The sequence below is a fragment of the Tauraco erythrolophus genome, chromosome 2 (assembly GCF_009769465.1).
Source record: "Tauraco erythrolophus isolate bTauEry1 chromosome 2, bTauEry1.pri, whole genome shotgun sequence".
Classification (NCBI taxonomy): Eukaryota; Metazoa; Chordata; class Aves; order Musophagiformes; family Musophagidae; genus Tauraco; species Tauraco erythrolophus.
The window spans coordinates 99,002,617-99,024,230 of record NC_141466.1 but is presented as its reverse complement, the minus strand read 5'-3'; the positions used below and the strand labels follow the sequence as shown (position 1 = coordinate 99,024,230).

The 21,614-nt window shown below is 34.2% G+C and overlaps 1 protein-coding gene across 2 annotated transcripts in view; it reads right to left on the bottom strand.

The window, feature by feature from the left end:
• Positions 1-21,614, bottom strand: part of DNAH8 (dynein axonemal heavy chain 8) — a 144,303-nt gene that overhangs the window by 73,010 nt on the left and 49,679 nt on the right. For both annotated transcript variants that reach the window (XM_086628486.1, XM_086628495.1), the window contains exons 34-50: positions 20,201-20,441; positions 18,966-19,165; positions 18,484-18,637; positions 18,213-18,376; positions 16,793-16,895; positions 16,353-16,457; positions 15,899-16,060; positions 13,784-14,008; positions 12,537-12,709; positions 11,170-11,348; positions 8,959-9,146; positions 6,919-7,005; positions 6,695-6,802; positions 5,769-5,903; positions 4,985-5,146; positions 2,252-2,498; positions 658-899 (exon numbers count right to left, since the gene is read on the bottom strand). In XM_086628486.1, coding sequence (XP_086484612.1) covers positions 658-899; positions 2,252-2,498; positions 4,985-5,146; positions 5,769-5,903; positions 6,695-6,802; positions 6,919-7,005; positions 8,959-9,146; positions 11,170-11,348; positions 12,537-12,709; positions 13,784-14,008; positions 15,899-16,060; positions 16,353-16,457; positions 16,793-16,895; positions 18,213-18,376; positions 18,484-18,637; positions 18,966-19,165; positions 20,201-20,441 — 2,875 coding nt within the window. The remainder of the gene's footprint in view (positions 1-657; positions 900-2,251; positions 2,499-4,984; positions 5,147-5,768; positions 5,904-6,694; positions 6,803-6,918; positions 7,006-8,958; positions 9,147-11,169; positions 11,349-12,536; positions 12,710-13,783; positions 14,009-15,898; positions 16,061-16,352; positions 16,458-16,792; positions 16,896-18,212; positions 18,377-18,483; positions 18,638-18,965; positions 19,166-20,200; positions 20,442-21,614) is intronic.

Genomic DNA, 21,614 nt, shown 5'->3' with positions numbered 1-21,614 from the left:
TCAACATGAGCTAGCAATGTGTGCTTGCAGCCCAGAAAGCCAACCATAACCCAGGCTGCATCCAAAGAAGCGTGGCCAGCAGGTCGAGGGAAGTGATTCTGCCCCTCTACTCTGCTCTCATGAGACTCTACCTGGAGTACTGCCTTCAGCTCTGGGGCCCTCAACACAAGAAGGACATGGACCTGATGGAGCGAGGCCGCAGGTGGGGCATGAAGATGATCAGAGGGCTGAAGCACCTCTCCTATGAAGACAGGCTGAGAGAGTTGGGGCTGTTCAGCCTGAAGGAGAGAAGGCTCCGGGAAGACCTTCTAGCAGCCTTCCAATATTTAAAGAGGGCCTACAAGAAAGCTGGAGAGGGACTTTTTACAAGGGCATGTAGTGATAGGACAAGGGGTAACAGCTTTAAACTGAAAGAGGGTAGATTTAGAGTAGATATAAGGAAGAAATTCTTCACCATGTGAGTGGGGAGGCACTGGAACAGGTTGCACAGAGAAGCTGTGGATACCCCATCCCTGGAAGTGTTCAACACAAGGTTGGATGGAGCTTTGAGCAACCTCTAGTAGAAGGTGTCCCTGCACATGGCAGGGAGTTTGGACCTAGATGATCTTTCAGGTCCCTTTCAACTCAAACCATTCAATGATTCTGTGATAATCTTACTTGTAATATTGGTCTCCAGCTGAGGGCAGAAGAACTGATGTAGACCATACCCATTCGAGAAACTGTTGCAGGAGAGGCATTCTCAATGTTGTGGACCTCAAATAACAGTTTACATGTAGGAGACATAGGAATTCGATCTCCATTTGCTAAAGTGAGGGTCTTGTTATCATCCAAAACTGAATTTAGATTCTCAATCCAAATTGCATCTACAGGACCATCTAAAATCAGAAAAACATTTTCACCTGGAAAAAGAATCAAAAAAGATACAGTTCATAACACCATGCTGAAAGGGTAAGAAAATAAGTTTACAGAAGATGGTATAGAACTTAAAAAATGTTTAAAAATGTATTTTATTTATTGTAATTTCTGCCATCTCCATGGACACTTGTTACTGCATAAATTGCATACGTAGTTAAGGGACTATTTTTGAAACAATCAAATGAGGACACAAAAGTACATCTTTATAATGTTGAACATCTCTGGTGATATTACCTTGGCTGGCTTCCAGACAGACACCACGCCATTCTTTCACTCCCCCTCCTCAACGGGCAGAGGGAGAAAATAAGGTGAAAATGCTTATAAGTTAAGGTAAAGACAGCAAAATCACTTGCCAACTATTCTCATGGTCAAAACAGGCTCGACTTTGGGAAAATTAATTTATTGCAAATTAACATAGACTTGGATGATGAGAAACAAAGACAAAAAACTAAAACACCTTTCTCCCACCTCTTTTTCTTTCTCCAGCTTCAGCTTCTTCCTTCCCAACCTAATCTAATTCTTCTTCCTTCTCCCACCGCTGGGCTTCTGAGTAGCACAGGGGAGATGAGGAATTTAGCATTTTGCTGCCAAAATAAGGGTTCTTTGGGCCACTAGACAAAGGTGTTGAATATTCACAGATCCCATTTAAGTCAATGAAAAGTATCATTACTGATCAGTTCTGAAAATCTAATTGTTTTTCTTTTATTTTGAAACCTTAATATAGACGAAAATTCCTAAATTTTGGCAATCAAATTTTTAAATTCTGGCTTTGTTTTCAAAAGAGAAAATTTCGGATAGAGAAAATATAGACATTTTCAACATAGAAAATGCGACTTTTTAAAAAAAGAACCTCCTTCTAGAAAGGCTTCCTAGAAGAATTCAATTTCTTTAATAAAATATTTTTATTTTTTCAGATACAAACAAATCACTGTGAAAAGGAATTTCAGTATTCCAGTCGTAAAATACTGAAATATAGAAGTACGTAATCAACATCAAAAAAAAAAAAAAAACACAGAAAGAAGATTATTTTAAAGCTAGTGCAATTACTACAAGTAAATTTAAATTATAATTTATCAGCTTCCAAATAACAGATCTCCACTGTGGAACTGAAGTGGCAAGGAAACTAACAATTTTTTAATGTAGATATACCACTGAAATAGTACATTTTTAAATCATTGCCTTTTCTGAGATGTGAATTGTACCATTATCTATCTTCTCTATAGTTTCTCTCAAGAGGGGACTTCACCACATTTCCTAATTCAAGATGCTTTTTTCAACATATCATTCAAGATATGTTATATCCTTTTTATATACCACACCCCAAGTATTTACATACCCTTTTTAGCTTTCAGTGTTTTCCTCCACAGTGTAGAAAAGATTCCATCTGTCCAATCATTATTTACAGCATCTAGTTTTCCAAACATTTGAGGAGCAGTAATAGCTTTGGGATTCATACGCATTTCTCTATGAGGTTGGCCGCATTCTGTCAGTGCTCTCATTAATATAGTTATGACCGTTGTTTTTCCAGATCCACTAGGTCCAAGTGTCATCAACCCATGACGTACTAGAGAAGTTTCATACAACTATTAAAAAAATCATAATATTTTAAGAAATATACACTTTTGGAAAACTTTTGCTTGCATTTAGTACCTTTGATAGTCAGTGATTATAAGTGTATTAGACGTACAAATTATATGGTCAGAATTAAAAACATCATGTGTTTGCTGATTTGTAGTGCTTTGTGGAATAATACATACTTTCACATACTAATCTTCTAAGCACCAAATAAGTTTACTATAAAAGAGCTTACAGAACTAAACCTTGTCTAAACTTTTCAAAGCAACTGAAAATAATTTTACCAAATTTTAAAGAGGATTTTCTGTATTATTCAAAAGGAAAAATGAATAATAGCAAAACATTAATGCAACAGAAGAATTACCTGAGTATACAAAATAAATATAGGGACAGCACTTCTACAGGATTGCAGACATGTCTAGGTTCATGACAGTTCTTTATCGAATTTTCTATTTTTCTTTTAATATTAGCTTTCGGCTTGCTACGGAAGTGGTAGGGTCTGCCTACACAAGTATCTCCTTTTGGAGTAAATAAAAGGAACGAAAAAGTGGTAGTCCTCCTGGATGATGGGACCTTGTAAGGAGAAGCATAAATAGCTGCTTCCTCTGCAACCTGAATAAAGGCTCGTATCAGTCCAGAAGGAAGATCTACAGGCATCACAAATCTAAACTAAGATAAATTCCACCACGAACTTGACAATTTCAAACTTGTTATTCACAGCAGAAGATGGAATTTGTTAAGGCACAAGCAATTGTCCTATGACCAGTTTGGCAACCAGATATACTAAGTCATGAATAAAACAGTGAATATGACTTTAAGCAGAATGGTCAAAAGTGTTTTCTGCCATGCAAAAATTCTGCTGGTAACCAGTGTGAAGGTGTGTGAAGGACAATATAGATCCACCGTGCAGAATGTAGAGCAAAACATTCTGTCAATTAGGTGGAGTCCGAGCAGAGCCATAAATATACCTCTGTTTTGATGATACAGACATGATATTTTAGTTGCTGTAAAGTAACATAAGGCAGAATGTTGCAGTTTGTAGAATACTGTAATGCATTGTATCTTTTGCTTTCGTTCAACATATCACATGGTAGTTTTGTTTAAGCTAGACAAGTTTAGAAATTTTCAGAAATCTGGTAATAAGCACAAATTTCAGAGTGCCTTTCCTGCTTTACATCCAGACTCTTTTAAGATACTTAGTTTGCAGGAGCCAATGATGTAGTTTCTAATTTAAGACTGTACAGTCAATGAACAAGCCTAGCACTTCAAGACCTGTAGTTTCAGGAAGTTTCTAATTCTGAGGTTCCATTTCAAGAAGGTGCAAACATATTTCCATAGGGAAAATGTTCTTAAGTGTCAGTAGTTGTAGCTATACTGTCATCTTGGCAATCAGCAAAATTACAAATAAATGCTTCAAGAGCAATATGGTTTTCAGCCACTACAAATGGTTAATGTCTAACCATTAGTCTTAGCCATTAACAGTGTTTAATAACTATCCAAAAAGTAGAGATAAGTGAAATATGAAAATTAGAAGACAGCATAATTCTTTTCTGGCTGACAAATTTTACAAAGTAAAATTCAATTTCTGCAATTAATAGGATTTTAAAAAATAAATCCATTTCACTAATTAAGGCTCCAAGTTCAATTTCAATGAGCAACATGGCCTATAAAGTAAAGCTGATCACTGTTTAAAGGATGGTATTACAAGAAAAAGTGTTCACATCTTGTTGCCTACATGCAGAAAAAAAAACACGAAAAATCAGAGAACACAGGAAACCAAGAAAGTCATAATGCTTAAAAACATTATCATCAATACTTAAAGTGTTTTCTCAAAAAAGAAGAGAACAAAAAGACAAAAGAGCAACAATGCTCTAGTTACCTTTCTAACTTGTCAACATATAATTGTTTAGTGATTGTCTAATTATTTATTTCTTGAATTGTTAGTCTGCTGCATTTTTTTTAATCTTGTTCTTTGAAAAAGGATGTGTATAGGAAAGTGTGTTGGCATAAAGATCATCAGAACATGAGTTAACTGTCTTTAATAATACATTTGAAGTGAGTTTCAAACATGATTGCATGTCAGAAATACAACTGTCAGCCATTTAAATGTTACGTTGGAGTACAGGTCCCAAAAGCCATTTAAGCACATTTTTCCTTCATATTAGATAACTACATATTCATTATGAAAATGAATAAAGAAATCATAAAGGTTATCAAGCACTAAACACAGATTACTATAATCCCAAACTACAATTTAATTATTAAATCATTAGTTTACTAAACATAATATCTTACAAATATTCTGAAGTCAAAATAGTTTCTTGGAACACTTCAAAAATTTTCTCTCTTTCACCTTTTTTTTTGTGGTGCACAACACAACCTTTGTTGTTTTCTCATATTAGAAGCACAGGTCCTTGACTAAAATAGTGGTTTAATTACTAACATGGTGTTCTGACTCCTGTTTGTTACAAATGTTTTGGAGAAAAGGTTCTACCTGAACAAGCTTAAGATTCCATGGTGGATGGTTAATCAATCCTGCCTCTTCAACCTGATTAGCTACTGCAGCCTGAAGGTCAGCATAGGTACTACTGTCCAACTGTAAGCCCGGAAAGAGATCATTGATAAGACTGAGAAACAAAGGCTCATCTTCATCTATCTGAAACAAAAAAGATATTAAATGCTTAAAGTATACTTATCCAAAGAATGTTCTCAAACCAAAATTAATCTCTATTTTAAAATAACAAACTGTAAGAATATATTTTCTAAATACAGATGTTTATGGTCATAAACACAGTCAGCCAACAGGACAGCTCACTACAAAAATAGTATTTTGAAAATGTCATCCATATGCCATGTGAGAAATAAATTCAAAATTGAAAGAAATTTCCCACTGAGTAGACATTGGAATCTATTTGTAAAACACCTACAGCATGTACTGGAAAGAACATCCCGTCAGGAAAGAAATCTTTAAAAGTCTAATTTAGAGGATAGTCAAATTATTCAGTTTACTTATGGTACAGCAGTCTGCACGCAAGTCAGTACATACACTGTCACACCTACAGCCGAGCCACTATTAACCTATTTGAACCTTTGCACCTTGAGCATTGTTTACAAGTCTAATAAATTCTTATTGCTGTTTATGACAACATGATGATTATCATGTTTCAATTTTTAAAGAAACGGATGTTTGAGAATTTTTCTAATTTTCTACAAAACCCCATGAAATATCTAGTAGACTTGCCTATACATGGTGCTAAATTATTAAATTAGAGTCTTACCAGTTTAGAAAGATTCATATCTCTTAGCCCTCTCATAACAATACTTAATTCACTTTCATTTGGCCTGGCCCTCTTTTGAGATCCAAGAGTCCTCAGTACTGAAAGGATATTTCTCAGACCAAAGTCATAATGGACCTAGAGAGTGGAAAAAAGGCTTCTGCATCAGTAACAACTACTCTAGCTTTATTTCATCAGTATATTAAACTTTACTTGCATATTTATAATATAGTTGCCCTGCCTGGAAAAGGTAGATAAAATAGGAACTGATGCTGTTGTTTAGGAATCATTCTATTAAAATAAAGGAAGGATAATTAGGTTATTTTCAGAAAAGGGGGAGGAAGTTATAAAGTTTTTATTTTCTAATATAAATTTAATCGACTTCACCATTTACAATGTCATATAGCAATTATTTTGTACCTCTCTATAGCAGGGTCCTACAAAAAAAAAAATAGTTCCATTCCAGACTGGGTCTGTCTAACTGAGGCGGCTTAAAGCCAAGACCTCAGATCAAAGCAGTGCTATGGGGAGAAGGGCAACTTAAATCAAACTTGAGATGTTCCACCTGTGGTTTCCAATTTCCAACTACTTTCTCTAGCCCTAGATAATTCTTACAGAAAAATGACACAACCAGGTTAATTTTTACCTGGCTGCCATGTTTAGGTAAAGAACCTCATGCACTTGCAACTACAAACCATCATTCTTTAACAATTAAACAAATGTGTGCACGTGACTACCTATATATGAATTAATTTGGTTATTTGTTCAAAAACTTTATAGAGGTATTTGTTTGAATTATACTTAAACCACTTCAATTTTTCGTAAAAAGCATAAAAGTGATGTTTCAAAAGCAATCTGCACAAATCAAAACCTAAAGGACTGTGTTGTGTAAATATGAAGGCAAAGAGGAAATGAATACATAACGCTACCTGCTTAGTGAGCTGCTCTTCGCAAAGTTTATAAAGAACAAAGAATTTCTGAGACAAGATCACATTATCAATAAATCCGTAACTTGCAAGCTTAACTCTTATAATTATCTGAAATACAATTTTTTCAGAAATTCCATTAGTGAATTAGGATGATAGGAAGGTAAGCAAAGATAGGTAAGCAAAGTAAAATACATTTTTTCTTTCATTTCAGTCAGTAATTGTACCTGTCTATCTGGAACCATCATTGCAACAGTTCTAAATTGACTTTTGAGATTTTCTGGTAGTTCTTGACGTCCAGCATATCCAGGATTCTACATAAGAAAACATACTGTATTATTATTTAGAACAATTAAAATAACATCTTTTTTATTGTTCAATAAAAGTAAATTTATTAATTTAGAACCTAGTTAATTAATTAACTTATTAATTTATTAATTTATGAACCTAGATCTGTTCACAGTTAGAATTCTTGTCTATTAATGCTTAAAATGCGAAGAAAAAACGTAAACCATAACTATGAATTTAATAACCTGTGCATAATTGCCAGAGTAATAACTGAATTTCTTTATCATAGCAAGCCAGCAATCAGAATTTTAAAATTTCATGGTATACAGTCTAGTTGGTTGATTTGTTCTGGCATATTCCTAATGCAAATAAAATTTTCATTACCATTTTTCAGAAGAGGTAGGTTTTGTAACATGTTAAAAATTTAGAGCCTAGCAAGAGCCAAAAAAAAAAGGATAATAAGCAGTCTACAAGTGAAGAAATATGAGGATGCCCTTCTGTATTTCTTGCATCTAAAAGGCTAGCCTTAAGGTATAGAATCTCAATGATTGATTAATAGTTTGTGAATTAATCCTATCTACTGAAGTAAGAATCAACTAAGAAATTGTAATTCTCTTTTAGTAACAGAACTGATTTTAATCATGGCTCAGGAATATGCAGAGAATATTTTGCAATGACACAGTAAAAATAACACAGTCAACAAACTTAAAACATGAAAACTTTACAAGAAGTCATATGGAAGAAAATTTTAATGACCAGGAAAGTTTGACTAATAGAAGATTTCTGGAAACTTGCTGCAAACATGAAGAATAACTCTGAAATTGAACAACTGACATTTAAGAAATTAGAAGCAGTTGACAGATATTTATGACCTCCTCCGTTATTATTCTGCAGTCAAATATGCAGATGAAGATTTAAATTTCCCATAAAGTCATCTTGGATTGCCATCTGCCTTAGCACTAGGAAACATACACTATAAAATTGTCTGCCCATGAGATTACAGAAATTAGTGTTCTGAAGTCTCAGGAACCCTACGGCAAGATGACAGCATACTCTGAAGGTTAATATTCTAAATCCAGGAGATTGTGTTTCTCCCATGGGTAATGGTTAGTAACGGGTGTAAAATTATACATACTGCCTTGCATATCTTTTTGTGCAGATCAACCATTCAGTTGTGGGACCTAACTTTGATCTATATATACTGCAAGTCTTTTTCACAAGTAGTTGTTATAAGAGAGGGAACAATGTATCTCGAATACCAACCACAAAAACTTCATGATATAAGAAGCACAGTTCTTTCACAATGCCCACTCTAATTCCAGAATTGACTCAAAGAGCAGAATGGGCCCCTTTGCCACTGAAGGTCAAAAGTCGATATCCAGCATTGTATTTACCAGTTTAGACACACCCTGTATCAACAAATGAAAGGGTCTGATAGCTTTCTGCACAGATTTTGAAAAGACCTGTTGTGACCACAGTAGAAGGAGAGTGATTTATTCCAGAATCATCATACTTCTGTAAATTAGCTTGAAGAATTCTTTTATGTAAAGTACCCATTAGACAAGATGTGCGTCTTTCTTATTTCTCCTGCTTTAATTGGATGTTTTGTTTTGTTTTCCTACAATATCTTTCTCACTACTACTTTTAAAGCATTTCAAGCTAAGGTAGTAAGCATATTAGTTTTTCAACCCTCTCAGCAAGCACAGAGAAGTTTGGAAGCTTGGCCAAACTCCTAGTCTACATAATGAATTGCAATACAGTAATGAAGAGACGTAATTATGAACCTTTTCAATAATCTTAAGGTAAAACTGAAAGTATGTAATTCATGAATAATCAAGATTATTTATGTCTTCCAGTAATTTAGTCTAATTCTATAGCAACAGCATCATTTAATTAATAAAATCAGTTATTTTCATCTTGCCATTAAATTAACTTGTATACGGTATAATTTGTCACTTCTCTGGAATTACTACAATTACCATTGTTAGGAAAATCCCAAACTCTGGATTTAAATCTACACAGTCTCCATCAGAAAAAATGAACTGTTTTTTTCTTTCTTTTCTTGCTGTTAAAATAATATAGATTTGTTGTGCTGCTACTGACAAGACAGGTAACTCAATTCGGTTGAATTCATCAAAACATCCCCAAGATCCAGACTGTGCAAGACCTAAAACAGGGACAGAAAAATGTATTATCTGTTGTTCTTCATGCATATTTGAGATATCTGAACTAGATTACTTTTCCTTCAAATATTTAAATAAAATTAGTTTTATTTATTGCCCTGTTGCCAAGGCCTAACTTCCTCTAATCCACTTATTTCCATATCAATCTGAATTAATATTAGTTGATTTATACAAAACTCATAAAAGTGAATCAAAATCAGAAAAAATCTTTTGATATCTTGGGGCGTTTGGCAGATCTTTCATTCAGATCCTTCTGCAAATGTAATCTTTTATTGTAAAGCAGCAATCCCATTATTTGCAAAAAGCTGCATTGTTAATCTAAAAAAAAAAAAAAAAGTGACTTAGAGCTACAAAAGACTAGCCCTAAACGTTACAACATAAAAATCCCAAAGTTTTTTTAGAGCTACAAAAGACTAGCCCTAAATGTTACAACATAAAAATAAGTTTTTTATTTTCATTTGGGTCTTCTAGCCTTCACAATGCTTTCAAATTACTTTTTACTTGCCTCTTATAAATCATAAATGTTAAAATTAAAAACTGAAACTATTTTTGCATTAACTAGGGGTTTAAATAAAACTCTGAATCTCATAAGATAGAAAATATCAATCTATGCGTATATCTCTATGCATAAGCATTATCATTTTAAGTTCACACTAAATGACAAGTTTTTCATGTAATGGTACAGGATATTAACAACATGGAAAGTGTGGATAATGCTCTGTGTGAACTTGTCTATGAAAGAGAGGAAGACAGAGGAAAAAAAAATAAATGGAAAGAGAAATCTAGAAGTACTATATTAATAACAATAACATTTTTATTAAGGATTAATTTCACAGTTGCCTAATTTCAGTTTGGAAAAGTAACATGTATTTAGTAGCAACTAAGAGAATTGTTGCTCCTTCAGCAACATTTTGTGAGAAAAATTTGTAGCAGCATTTTTTTCCAAACGTTATTAAAGTATAAGTAGGCAGTGGTTTTCTTTCATGTATACTGAAAGATAGTTATTTAAAAGTGAAAAATTAATCTAATTCATTCAGGGTATACTATTGTTACACAGTTAAGGCTAAATCACTTTAAAGGGATTCTGTCATGTACTCAAAGATTTTTTAAAAATTTGAATAGCATGACTTTCAAAGGGGCAATATGTTTATAAACATACAGCTTTAGACACTTTTATGCCACAATTATTTGCTTGCTAAAACTAAAAATAATAATAAAATATTTGTTTCATCTCTTGCTTCTCAATGCATATAATACCATAACTTTGAAAAATAAGCTGAGAGAAATCTCATGAAGTTCAAGTCCTTTATCTGGAACAGAATAACTCTATGCAGCAGTACAGGCTCGGTGCTGACTGGCTACAAAGCAGTTTTGCAGAAAAAAATTAAGCTAGTGTCCTGCTTAACAACTAATTGAGCATAAATCAGAATTATGTCCTTGTAGCAAAGTAAGTTAGCTGTATATTGGGCACAAGTGTAGCCAGAAGGTTGAGGAAAATCATTGTTTGCCTCTACTCTGCACTTGTGAGATAGCAGCTGGAATACTGTGTCCAGTTTGGGGCTTAGCAATAGAGGTGAGACATTGATATACTTGCATGAGTCCAGCAGATGGCTGCCATGACGGTCAGTGGCTGGAGGACACGACACAGAGGCAGAGAGAGAGAACACAATTTGTTGAGCCTGAGGAGAAAGCTAAGAGGAAGGCCTATTGCTAATAGGAGACACTGAAAAATTGAAGCCAGGCTCTTCTCAGAAGTGCAGTGGAAGAAGAAGAAGAGACAATGGACACAGGTTTCAATGTGGGAAATTCCAAGTCAATGAAAGTATAAAAAACGTTACTGTGAGGATGGCCAAACACCTGAATAGGGGCCCAGAGGTGTTGTGGAACGTCCATCCCTGGAGATACTCAAAACCCAACATGAATAAGGTCTTGAATAACCTAATATAACTGCACCTGCCAAATGACCTGTGAGGGTCCTTCCTTCTATCCTACATGAAGAAGTCTTACCTTTGAAAATCCTACCCAAACCTCTGAAGTCCATCTGATCAGAGCAGTTAAAGACTACTACGTATTTTCCCAGAGCTTTTCCCATGTCTTTCGTTGTTTCTGTTTTACCAGTTCCAGCTGGTCCTGCTGGAGCTCCTCCCATATTCATTTTCAAAGCCTGAGCTAAAGTTATATAGCACCTATAAATGTTAATTCATATTAATTTATTAAATCATATGAAAGATGTATGTGTATATATATAACAATGAGTTATGCAATAGATTCTATATATTTTATGTTGAAACATTACTTCTTCATAAAGCAGTTCCATTGATTTCTGTGAGTGCAGGAAGTTCAGAATGGTAAAAGTCTCAAAATATAGCATTTAAACATTACTTATAAAAGCAAAAAAAAATCATCTAGTGTTAATCTAGTTTGGTACAAACTGTGAATATCAGATAAGCTAAAAAAACTAATGCACACCACAAAGGAATTTAATTGTCATTAACGCTTTTTGCAGCTCTAAAGAACAGATTCTGCTGCTGAATTCTGCCATCTCATCATATTCTCCCGTATCTTAATCTGTATACACTTCATTAGGTTAGGTTACCTTTGTATACATTTCATTAGGTTAGGTTACCTTAGGTTTTACTTCTACAGTTCTATTGGGCTCAAGGCAAATTTTGGGGTAGAATTTAACATTTTGCATCAAAAATACTTGATTGTTGAGGGCAATACAGTTCACTGCAGAAATATAGTGAACTTTCCATATTGCCACAACAGGAGTCCTACCTCTTCTCAAGAAATTAAGGTGTTCAAAAAGCTGTACAGACACATATTCCACAGGTAGGAAAGTGAATGATTTTAGGTTCGAAGTTATTTGTGGTTCCTGAGAGGTTCTTTTTGCAAGTATCTTTTGGCCTTCTATTTTCTGATTTGGTCAAAAACGACATCTCAAGAAAGGAATAAATAGAGGAAGATGCTTGACAAAAGAAAAGAAGCCATGACACTCTCAAGAGGAAAAGAGAAAAATATTTATCATTGTTAAGCCATGCTTGAAAGAAAATTAATGGTCATTTGCTTCCCTGGCTGCAGAAGCACAGCAAGTGAGTGCATACATCTGGGACTTTGTCAACATCTAGATTCTTATGGATAAATCTAAACTGTTTCCCAGATAAAACTTTTCTAGGAATTACTAAGTATACAAATTGTTGAGACTCTACTTTACTTTTTCTAAAAGACTATGATTAAGCAAATGTATAAAAAGATTTCATGAAGGATCTAGCCCACACAGGATTTAATTCAGAATGTACCTCTTTGAAGAGATATATTAAATAAACACTATATATGTATTATAAGTATTCATGATGCGTAATTGTTTTTCTAACCTGTCTGTAAGAGGTGTTATAACCAGACGATCAGTGCAACCCAGAAATTCATTTTGGTAAACAAAATCAACATCTGTGATGGATATCAAGACTTGATCTAAATCCTCTTTAAAGTAGAATCTAGACTGCTTTAACCATTCAAAATCAGTTGGTGATTTGATGTGCATTTTTACCTTAAAAGAAAGTAAACGAATGTGTATGTTAAAACTGAGCATTCACATTTTTTACATTTGATACCTATGATAAAATGCTTATTTGTATGAGAATAATGAGTCATTACTCAGGTTAAAGATCCTACAGAAGTAAACTGAAATACATAAGCATCACATAATATGTTCAGATGTATGCTGAACTGATATTAAAAAATGTCCTGATCATTTAACCTGATCAACATAACATCTACGTTAATCAAATAAATAAATCTTAAATTGCTTTGGTAATGCAGCTCACCCTCCAAGTGAAATTAGCAAACTGCTAAATCCACCAAACACATTGGTGCAAAGGGCATGATGAAGGATCTGAGACATGGAAGGCAAATTGCGTAGAATCTAATAAGCTTGTGTCATCAACAGTAAAAATATGTGACAGATGTAGTGTTGAGAGATGTCATTCCTCAAAGAATAAAAGAATGTAAACAATTTAAGACAGTCTAAAAAGTTCCCGTATAGGATTGGCACTATCTGTTTAATTTAATAGGCTTTTTTGTTTGTTTGTCTTCTATGTATTCTCCTTACGAACCAGAAAGAGAATCCCAGTAGCCTGCTCTTCAAGAGAGCAGGAGAGACAGAAGGAAGAAACTAGGAGATAAAGGAAGATGTCGCTATCTAGCTGTAATTCTAGAATGTGTGGAGCTAAAGTGCAGCCTAGTGCCAACTAGGAAATTATGTATGATGATAAAGCTACTAACACTCTCAGCAGACTCAACTTTTTTAGTTTTTCAAGTAAGAATAATACAAGTTTTTCAAAGAAAGGACATGCTAAAAGGCTTTTGTCTATCAAGACAATTCTGTAGGAAGAAGTGGAAATATTCTGAGAAAAGTGTTAAAACTTGGAGCAAATATTTAGATAACAGAACTGATGGATTTTATTCTAGTTTAAGCAAAAATGTACTATTTTTACTACAATGAAATTATGGACATCTCTGTGTTACAAACACATGCATAACGTGTAACTAGCTACCACAAATAAGAAAAATTATTACTACAGAAAATACATTTAATTGTCAGAAATCTAAATCTGTACTTTACCAAATCATCAAAAATATCACGCTGATGCACATGTATGGTAATAAGCGTTTCAAATTTCACTCTGTCAAACTTGGAAAGATCATGTGTGGTCTGGCTAATCAACACATTTAGAATCTCCAGAAATCTCCCACTGGTTACTTGCATGATTTTTCTATCCTCTTTAGCATTCTGTAGAGCTTCTTCTGAATCATGTGTCCACAACATTTGAATTCCCAGTAATCCAACCTAAAAATTTAATATGTGAAGAAAAACAAAAAAGAATCACTTGTTGAACATGAGCCTTATCATACAAGTCTTAAGTGTAATAAATAGTAACAATAAATTATGGTGCAGAGTCCCATATTATCACTACATCCAGCATGATGCTATCTCACTAGGATACTGTTTTAACTGGCTCTGACGTAGTACTGGAAACTCTTGAGAAAAACATTTTAAAACTTTTATGAAAATTTATCACATACTGAGATACACGTAAATTAAGGACGATTCTCAGTTTCACTTACAATCTCTTAGTATACTCCAGTATCACAAAAATAAATAAGTCTTAAATTGTAGGGAGTTCTTCTGAAAATTTCCCGTTGTGAATTCGAGGCTAATTAAAGACTATTTAAAAAAAATGCTGTGCATTTCTACTGAACATGGGATGGATTGCTATCTTTCTAACACACTGTCATGACTGGAGTACAGCCTAGAGAAAATTGACCTACAAGTTATTTTGCTTCAAAATAAATCTAGAGTTATAGGATGTTGCGTGTAAACTACTGTCTTGGATTGATTTTGATTTACAATATCAGGCACACTCATGACAAAATAGGACAGACAAGAACTGTATCAATACCTTGTGGAAAATCCTCACATTTCTACATTCAAAGACCTAAAAATTCAGCGAACCCACTCTTTCTATTTTTCTATCTCCCTGTCGCTTTAGTGAGTTCATGGATACAGAGATTGTGTAGCAGGAAATATCACACCATTTTAGAATCATTAGGCTATCATCAGTAGAGTCTAAAATAAATTTATTTTAGAATGACTGACTAGTCAGAAGAAAAAGAAATATCTTTGGATGTGACTTTTTCATGCTACCTATAACAGAAGATTATGAGACAGAGAAAAGGTAGTTTGAAGGAAAGAAAACATTTCATGTATTTGTCGGTATTTTGCCCAATTTCTTCTCTGTCCCATAATACAACTTTACTTTCTCTATACTTTAAATTTCTTGGCCAAAACCAATTTTCTTCTTCTCCCCACCCACCCCATCTCACCCCCCTCCCTTCTAACAAAAATACTTATTTGAACATAAAAACATTTGGATTAGCAAGACATGGGAAAGAAGGACTTTGCAGATGGTAATAAAGCCACTTCAAAATGTTTGACATGCAAACAAGACAGACAGTCCTTATCTGTTAAAAGAAAAGTAGTAGACTTTTTAAAATAAATACTGCTGACATAATACATAATTATGTCACAAATACAGCTTTAAGATAATTCTACTAATACTTAAGCATACTGATTTTTTAAAAAATTAACAATGTATTGGCCAGTTTTAATATTTGCAGAATTTCTATTAAAAAAATTACACCCAGCACTGTACTGAATTTATACAGGATGGGAAACAATTCATTACTTGTTAATGAAATCTATGAATTATCAGTAAGAAGGAGGAGTCTCTAGGCAAACTAGAATCCTTTAAGGTAGGCTTCTATTAGCATTGCATTACCATAGTGACAAAACTATGAGGTAAATCTTGTAAATAGTGAGATAAATAATCATAACCTTAGCTCTTGCAATTTTAGATTATGAGAGAGAAATCAATCTGCACATGACATTTTATTTGCATCTGAAAGGGGGTTCAATATCCATCACAGAAAATATAAGCTCTACTTCATATTCTCCAAGAGAAGAAAAAAGTCATTTTAGAGTAAATTAAAAAGAAAAATATTATGTTAGAGTAATAAAATGTAAGTCATTAAGTATGGTCTTCTACTGAGTAGATCCATATCCTTGTTTCCTCTATGAAAACTTTCTCGTGTAGACAATCCCATATGCTCTTTATATCCCACTTCCCCACACACATAATCCAGACTGCACTCACAAATTCATATCCTGTAATCTCACCTGTGCTGGGAAGTGATTAAGAAAATTCAGCAACTGATATCCTGGGTCACTAATTTGGTAATACGCTGCCCTAATTATGCCATGCAATGAAATCTGCTGCACATGTAATAAATCCTGCAACCAAAGTTCTACTGGTCCTTTTGCAATCACTGGAGTGTCTAACTGAAAAATTAATAAAACAGAACATAGTTACCAAACTTCTGTTCAAGAACATTAGTTGCTAAAGAGATGCTAAATTTCTGTTCAAGATAACTACAGGTTTAATTTCAACAAACATACTAGAAATTTATTTAATGAAGACATATTATAGTTTTCTTACACCAATCCTTGAGAGGTTCATTTGTAATTAACAATAATTCAATCTAATAGATACTTATATGTTCAATAATGGAATGATTTATCTATAAACATCATTTTCTAGGGGAAAAAAAAAAAAAGACATTCAGAGAATTACTGGAATTTTTTCTCCTTCTCTTGATACGACTGCCAGTATGCGATCATAATCCTTTGGGTGAAAGTCTACTTCATTTATATTGTCCGTTACGGAAGGCAGATGTGGCTGTAAGGATAATTCAGAAGTTATTCAATGTAAATATATAACATTAGTAAACAGAAAAAAGTCTCAAGTAAGGTTATCTGGCAAAGGTTCATCTGAACCTATGGATGAATCTCAGGTCATCTATAGGTAATAATTACAGAAATGGTTGTGTAGAATTTTATCTGCATTTGCTGTTTTTTTAGTTTCCAGAGGTGATCTAGCAGAACACAGCAAGAAATGAAAATTTTTCTCAAGTAAAGTTTATAAGAAAACAGTTACAATTTAATTTATTAAATGCTTTTCCATATTCCATATTTTTTTTTGTTATAAACAGAAAAAAAACACTAAGGTTGTACCTGAATTGTATGAGAATCACTTGCTTGTCCAAGAATTTCAAGAAGGACAGGATCAGAAACAAAAAAGAATCTGGGAAACAGTAGTCTTTTCTTCTCTAAGTAACTTCAAAATTAGACAAGATGTTTATTAGAGTATTTCAGCTCTTCATTTTTTTCTACATAAGAGTGAAAGTAAGACTGAAATACTATTAATATTTTATATATACTATTTACAAAATAATGAGCATTAAAAATCACAGAATCACAGAATGTTAGGGATTGGAAGGGACCTCAAAGGATGATCTAGTCCAATCCCCCTGCTGGAGCAGGACCACCTAGATTAGATCACACAAGAACGTGTCCAGGCGGGTTTTGAACATCTCCAGAGAAGGAGACTCCACAATCTCTCTGGACAGCCTGTTCCAGTGTTCTGTTACCCTTACTGGGAAGAAGTTCTTCCTCATGTTTAAGCGGAACCTCCTATGTTCCAGCTTATATCCATTTCCCCTTGTCCTGTCACTGGATGCCAGTGAGAAGAGCCTGGCTCCATCCTCATGACAGTCACCCTTTACATATTTATAAACATTAATGAGGTCCCCCCTCAGTCTCCTCTTCTCCAAGCTAAAGAGACCCAGCTCCCTCAGTCTTTCCTTATAAGTGAGATGCTCCACTCCCTTAATCATCTTTGTGGCCCTGCACTGGACTCTCTCAAGCAGTTCCTTGTCCTTCTTGAACTGAAGGGCCCAGAACTGGGCCTCACCATTCCAGATGTGGCCTCACCAGGGCAGAGTAGAGGGGGAGGAGAACCTCTCTCGACCTACTAACCACACCCTTTCTAATACACCCCAGGATGCCATTGGCCTTCTTGGCCACCAGGGCACATTGCTGGCTCATGGTCATCCTGCTGTCCACCAGGACCCCCAGGTCCCTTTCCTCTGTGCTGCTCCCCAACAGTTCAGTCCCCAACTTGTACTGGTACATGGGGTTGTTCTTACCCAGATGCAAGACTCTACACTTGCCCTTGTTGTATTTCATTAAATTTCTTCCCGCCCAACTCTCCAGCCTGTCCAGGTCTCTCTGAATGGCAGCACAGCCTTCGGGTGTGTCAGCCTCTCCTCCCAGTTTAGTATAATCAGCAAATTTGCTGACCATGTACTCTATTCCCTCATCCAAGTCTTTGATGAATATGTTGAACAATACAGGTCCCAGTACTGACCCTTGAGGGACTCTCCGGGATACAGGCCTCCAACTGGTCTCTGTCCCATTGACCACTACTCTCTGGCTTCTATCCTTCAGCCAGTTCACAATCCACCTCACTATCAGATCATCCAGACCACACTTCCTCAGTTTAGCTGTGAGTATGCCGTGGGAGACTGTGTCAAATGCTTTACTGAAGTCAAGATAGACCACATCCACTGGTAAAAAGTCAAACAATTCATACCCTGTAAGTGATTTCTGACATATTTCCAACTGTTCATGTAAACGAGGGAGAAGTTGCTCCATAGTTTCATCTCCAACACAGCAGTTAATTACATTTGGGTTTTCACGAGCTCGTTGCATTATTCTTATCCATGATTTGTCAATATTCTGAAAACGCTTTGCTTCCTATATATATAGCAAAAATGGTAAGTACTTTCACAGCATTATCTATTTGAAGTTATTACACAGATAGCTTTTAATACACAATAATAAGCAGCCATTGTAAAGTTTACCTGAGGTAACTGTTTAGCGATATCTCCCCCTACAAAAACAGCTTCGAGATAAATCCAGAGGTTCTGCACAACCAGCCATTCTTCAATTATGTCTGTAGAGCTGCTTAGTTTAGAAATCCAGCTCTGAATTTCCTTTTTAAATGGTGTATTGTATCTAAAAAAGAATGAGAAGCAGAAATTATTTAATTCTTAATAAATCTATTATAAAATCAATAATCACAATGGAGAAGAAATCCCCAAACAACACTCGTTTCCCTTAGAGCAAGAAGAATCTGGTGGAAAATTTCTACCAGCTTGATTACATTAAAATATATTGAGACAATAGTTTGGTACTAATATATGAAAGTCTTCCACATTGTAACATTCTTTTTCGTTAAAAAATAATATTACATTAAAATTTACTGCTCATTTAGCCTAATAATAGTACAATTCCTATCTCCATGTGTTTCTGAAAATACCATATACAATCAATTTAAAAGTACCTATTGGTCAGCAAAGAGCCAAGAATTACTAAACTGTCCTCCATCAACGTTATAATTTCTGATGATTCTGTTCCCTTTAACAGTAATTCTCCTCTCCCTTTGAATGATGAAAAGCTCAGAATTTGGCTTTCCCAAGTGTCAGCTATTTGAGATAGTTTGGCTTCTATATCCTTTTCCTTTGTAGCAGATATGCATATATCCTGAAAAGAATGAATCATTTTTTAGAATCTTCATTCTTCAGAAGAGAAATCTTTCCTAGTATTATACATCTAGTGATAGAATATTTAAAAACAATGTATTAAATTTTATAAAACAGTATAGAAAAGTGTCACACAAATGCAGAGATCATGCTACTAATTTTACTTACTGAAATTACATGTATGGATAACTGAAAAGTGGAAATGCACTTGGAAATGCATAGATATATCATTTCTGTAGCTTCAGATTTTGTTACTTCTGCGTAACAAGATTTCTGAACCATCATTTCTACAAGGTTTAGGGTAGTGATGTAGACTCATCACCAGATGAACTTTCAATCTTATCACATTTCAATCTACAGAATCAGAAAATCTAAGAAGAGTTTAGGTTGGAAAGGTCAGCAAGTCCAACATTCCATTCAAATCAGAGCTTGATTCAAAATCAAGGAGATCACCTTGGAACACTTCCATATAAAACAAGTATGAATATCTTCGTAGCTTTTGCATGCGTATTTACCCTCTAAAACTTGCAAAATCCATTTAAAGTTTTTTTTCAGGTTGTGTGGGAGATCTTTGGAAATTGTATGGCTCAGAAGAAGCCATAAAGATCTAGAAAAGCATTCATATTAAATATTAATAAGCATGGAGCTTTTCTCTAAAATTTCTGATTTAATTACAAATCTTTAAAGCAATCATAGAATTAAAAAATTAGATAACCATGATAATTTGAGGTTTTGTTTAGTTTTCTTTCCTGTTTAAAAAGAGCTAAGAAAATCACAGAAAATAGGGCCAGGAAGAATGTGAAGAGAGTATCTAAATAAATGTCCGAAGATTCCAGCTGCTGTCTCTATCTTTCTTCATATGGATAAGAACTTCTAAACAAAATATAAATTACTTTAAACTAGTGTAGTCTGACTGAGAGTCAAGGACTTCAACGAATTAAAAAATATTTTAAAAATGTGAACATTTTATAAGTAATCATATTATTTTGCTGACAATATAAAATGAAAAAGGAGAAAAAAAAATGTATGTACCTACCTCAATATCCTCTTTATGTTTAAGAATTGGTGCTTCCATTATGTTTCGAAGGCAAAAGGAATGAGATTCTATATCAAATTGATGTCCTGTTGTTTCAGCAATACGATTCCAGTGTCTTTGCTTCATTGCTTTGTCAGTCATCAATTCCAACAAAGGACAAGACTCACTAAAATCAGTAATTTTTTTCTTGAGATCTAAAAATGCTTGCCAGTGTTGGAGTCCTTTAGGCAGTTTATGGCACCTGAAGTTGAGTTAGATTGAAACAGTAGTAAAGGCCGCTTGTCAAAATAGGAATTGTTTAAACATGTTGAAAACAGACAAGGAGATATGAAGTAGTTTGTATTGAGGTCAACATTTTCTATGTAAAATTCTAATTTGTGTCAAATAGTCTATCTTTCTAGGAAAAAACCTAATGCAAATGCCCTACTAACAAATCATATTTAACAGTTTTAATTACTGATATGTTCTTTGCAAATAAACAGAAATACTGCAGTTTGAATTAAAACATATCTTCTGCTTATCATCCTAAACTCTTTATTGGCAAACAAAAAACAAAGCAAAATTCCACATTCTGTAGTACAGGTACGTTCTCCCTAGTTTAGGAAGTTTATGCTACTGTTTTTTGATTACCTCAGTGTGATAAGCCACGAAAAACTGCCTAAGTAACACCAAGAGGTAAGATATGTTGCCAAAATGGAGAATGGAAGGAAATGATGGGTAAATAGGTGGGATGTGTACTTAACAGGCTAAGAAAGAACTAGTCATACTAAAGGTTTTTCTCTTCGCTGCAATTACAAAACAGATTGTCCTTTTATACACTTCTACTTAAACTACCTTAAACAAATGTCAGTTTGGATAGTAATAGAATTTAGCTCTTGTGGAGCTCTGTATTTCAGAAATTAGATATTAACATTATCTAAGATTTATTTAAAGCTATTTTAACTGCTCCATAACTGTAGTGTAGATACACTCTAAAATACCAAATACTGGCACAAGTACAAACATACATCAATTACTCATGCCTTTATTTTGGAAATTAATAATGGAAGATTCTGGAATATTGTTCTAATAGGAGGATTGGTGGTGCAAAGAAATTGTCAAGAAAGCTGGAGTTGTTTTAGGATGGAGCTTGCCAAGCTCATAACAGGACTCTTAGGTAGCAGGAGAGTTGGGGACTGCACTCAATGATACAGTTACTCTGTTGTAAAATAATCCTTGTCCAGTTTTCTATATTATATTTCTTCCCCAAATCATATATGTACTTTTGAAAATAATAGAGTTAAATTAAAAGGTTAGAAAATACTTCTGAATCAAACTAATCTAATTCTCTCAACAGCGTCAAAACCATTTTAAGCTTTCAGCACTACTGCAATATTTGTAACTTTTTTACAAACTCGTATCATTTAAGACATTC